Source organism: Argopecten irradians, chromosome 3, assembly GCF_041381155.1.
Source record: "Argopecten irradians isolate NY chromosome 3, Ai_NY, whole genome shotgun sequence".
Lineage (NCBI taxonomy): Eukaryota > Metazoa > Mollusca > Bivalvia > Pectinida > Pectinidae > Argopecten > Argopecten irradians.
In genome coordinates, this window is record NC_091136.1 from 6,308,639 (window position 1) to 6,311,826 (window position 3,188).

Genomic DNA, 3,188 nt, shown 5'->3' on the forward strand with positions numbered 1-3,188 from the left:
TTATATATATGTTTATGCCCACTTTCTTTACTAAAGCCGACTGTTTTAAGTATTTAGATGTATAACATAGCATTGCAATAAATGATAGTAGTGCATAATTCGAAATATTACATATTGAACAGATTTTGGTGATTTAAAAGTGAATATGAATGGGAACATCCAAACTATGAACTCGTGATTCACTCATCTGGAAACTTCAGATTCTATTTTTATTACTCTGGTGAAACCCAGCCTGTGTAGAATGTATATAAATGTAGGTCGCCCTGTAGCAGTAGACTAATAAATACACATACAGTTGCCATCCTACCTCCTATCGTAACCATGAATACACTTAAGACTGCTCGACTGGCGGTTAAAATGGGAAGACCCGCACAACAACACACCATCAGACGTTTACATAGCATGTAAGTCTCAAATATTTATTTTTACTATAATTCATGCGTTGTGGTATTCATGTGCAAGGTGTTTTTTTCCATACAAATATTCAATGCTGCATTAATGTTGTATCGAACACCATATTGATCACACTACTCTTTAGTTTTCTCTGTACATGTTATTCTGGGATGTATTGTCATAAACATGTTTTATTTCGTCCACTTGTGGTATTGCATTGACATATTTCATCAGCTGTCATTCGTAAAAACGAAATATTGTTAATTGGTATAAGCATGCTGACGCTATATGTATAGTAAATGGTCATAAGGTAACACGCTTTGTCCTAATGCTTTCTCTGTTGACGTATTGCTATGTTAAATAGAACATAATTATTTTATGCTTTATACTACTTTTAGTTTTTAACTTGATAAGATATCTCGTGAAATACAAATTTCTATATCTAACTTAAGATATATATTTATCGGCATGAGAGTCATTTCACAATAATGAGTATAAATGAAGTTATAATATGTAACATTGCTTTAACAGTGGCGAAAAAAATGTAGATTTGGAGAGTGAAATTTACATTGTCCTATTATAATGATTTTACAATATGCCAGTAAATTGTATGTGTGACAAACGGCAAAATTACAATGAAAATATTCGAAGAAAACTAGCTTTCTTTCATAAAACGTATTTTATATTTACAGGTCATCTGTACACCGAGACGTGGAGACCGAACCCACTTTACTGACCACGTGGCAGACAATACGAACAAACAACTGGTACTCCACCCAAGGTCACCTACCACCTCAAACACTTGAAACATTCAGCTCAGTCGGCAGGTGTGTACTAGGTAAGCAGAAATTAATTTTAATTAACTCATTCACATCTGAAGGCATATTAAGATTTAAATCTAAGACTAGGCCAGTCCATCATGAAATTCCATGCGTAAATGAGTTAATACTCTTACTGCAACAACTTTTAGAATGTGTCAGTGGCGAATGTGAAATAAAAATAAATCGAACAATTTATGGAATATTACAGGAATTAATTATCATAATAGAGATTAAATAGAAATCACGGTAGTTCTAACCTACTGAAATTTATCTAATATTTTGTTTACAGGATCAAGATACCTAGGGCTGACAGAAGATGGACAGTTTTCTGAGGACGACTAAGTTGTGGAGATCTGATTTCGGAATGGTTGTGATATATAAATTTCTAGTCCTCAATGACTGCAACACAAAATATACCAATAGTGTTCAAACTTTCGAAATTCCTTTGCGCATGCCTTCCGGCACGTTCCAGCACCTTCCGGCACCTTCCGCCACTTTCCGCCTCCTTCAGTCGAAGATGCTCTTCACACATAGGATGATTTCGTGGATATATCGAAAAAAATGACTTTGTAATTCGAACGACAAAGAATGACAAACAAAACTATTGAAGTATGAAGGTCGATGAACAGTAACCGTGTGTTCCATTTGCGGGTCCGAACAAGTGTACCAGTTGTACTGGTACGAATCTAATGTATCTCTAATGGAACGCCCTGTACCAGTCGAACAGAACCGGTACGAGTAATTCGTTTCTCGAAGCGTACCACTTGGATCCAAGATGGTGGACCTGATGCAATTCATTTATCATTGAAATTCTCAAACGCGTACCATTAGGCGGTACCGTATCAATTCAATACGACTACTACAAATTTGCAAAAGGAATGGACGGTTAGTTTCATTAAACAAAATCATTATCTATTCAAGTCATTTAGTCCTAGGTTAGTGGAGTTATTCTTATTATTGTTTAAAGCATTGCAAACTTATATTTTGATAATGTTGCAGTGACTTTCGGTTATTGTATTCATTAACATGGCATTTATGATAACTTTTGTTTACTTTCGTGATGAGAAGTTTGTGAATGTATGCATTGTTGTATTGTATTGTTAATATATACATTTTTGAAAATTAGAAATAAAATGTAAAAAGTTACATAAAAAAATCTTTTGCTTTTATTTTCATGCATTTGTCCCCACTTCATTCGATATGCAGTAGAGTTTTAACACGTGCTTTATGACTTTTATGATAGCCATATCTTTGAACATTAATGCGGCATCAAATATGTCGTGTAGCGCCTAGAAATGTTGCGACTGGTGTGCGATTTTTCAGCTGACAATATGTTTTCAGCTGACAATATGTTAACGGTCTTGGTTAAAGATTATTTGTGTCTACCCCATTGGACAGAGATATCTGCACTTTCGGTAAGGGTAAGATTTTTCTGTCTTACCAAGTTCAAGACAGCCTGCACGCGAAGAGCATATTCGCGTGATAACCGGAAGTTGTAAAACTTCATATGCAAATAACAATTAATGTGTCCAGTCCAATTGTACAGTCCCTATCACTTTCGAACTCGAGCCCGTGCTTCACGCGCGTGCTGAACTTTAACCTTATGATCATCGCAATATTGGAATTCCACCTACCTTCACATATTTTGTTGATGTTTACCCGGTAAAAAGACTGATTTTAACTGGTTTTAATACAGTATTAGTTACATATGAAGTATTTCTATGACTGAATATTTTAAAACGATTTAGGTCGTGATTGTCACAGTTTTTCAACATTTTTAACAAGGTTTTTTACAAAGTAAAATAAAATCTTCAAGCAGATTCATTTATCATTTTTAATCGCGCATTTGTAGGTTTTTGTTTTTGTTTTTTTTTTTGTCAATCACAAGGGCAGAAAAAGGATCATTCCCTACCTAAAGAGGACAGGGAAATCTGTACCCTCGTACAAGATTCACGACAGTCTCACACTCGGCAA

General features: G+C 34.8%; 1 protein-coding gene across 1 annotated transcript; it reads left to right on the top strand.

The window, feature by feature from the left end:
- Positions 1-254: 254 nt before the first annotated feature.
- LOC138317417 (uncharacterized) lies at positions 255-2,370 on the top strand. The gene is made up of 3 exons (XM_069259057.1): positions 255-404; positions 1,086-1,231; positions 1,504-2,370. The coding sequence occupies exons 1-3, from the start codon at positions 322-324 to the stop codon at positions 1,554-1,556; spliced, it is 282 nt and encodes a 93-aa protein (XP_069115158.1). The 5' UTR covers positions 255-321; the 3' UTR covers positions 1,557-2,370.
- The last annotated feature ends 818 nt before the right edge of the window (positions 2,371-3,188 follow it).

Coding starts and splice junctions, on each gene's coding strand:
- LOC138317417 (XM_069259057.1), top strand. CDS start 322: ATGAATACACTTAAGACTGCTCGACTGGCGGTTAAAATGGGAAGACCC. Junction 405..1,085: donor ATCAGACGTTTACATAGCAT/GTAAGTCTCAAA, acceptor TTATATTTACAG/GTCATCTGTACACCGAGACG. Junction 1,232..1,503: donor AGTCGGCAGGTGTGTACTAG/GTAAGCAGAAAT, acceptor TTTTGTTTACAG/GATCAAGATACCTAGGGCTG.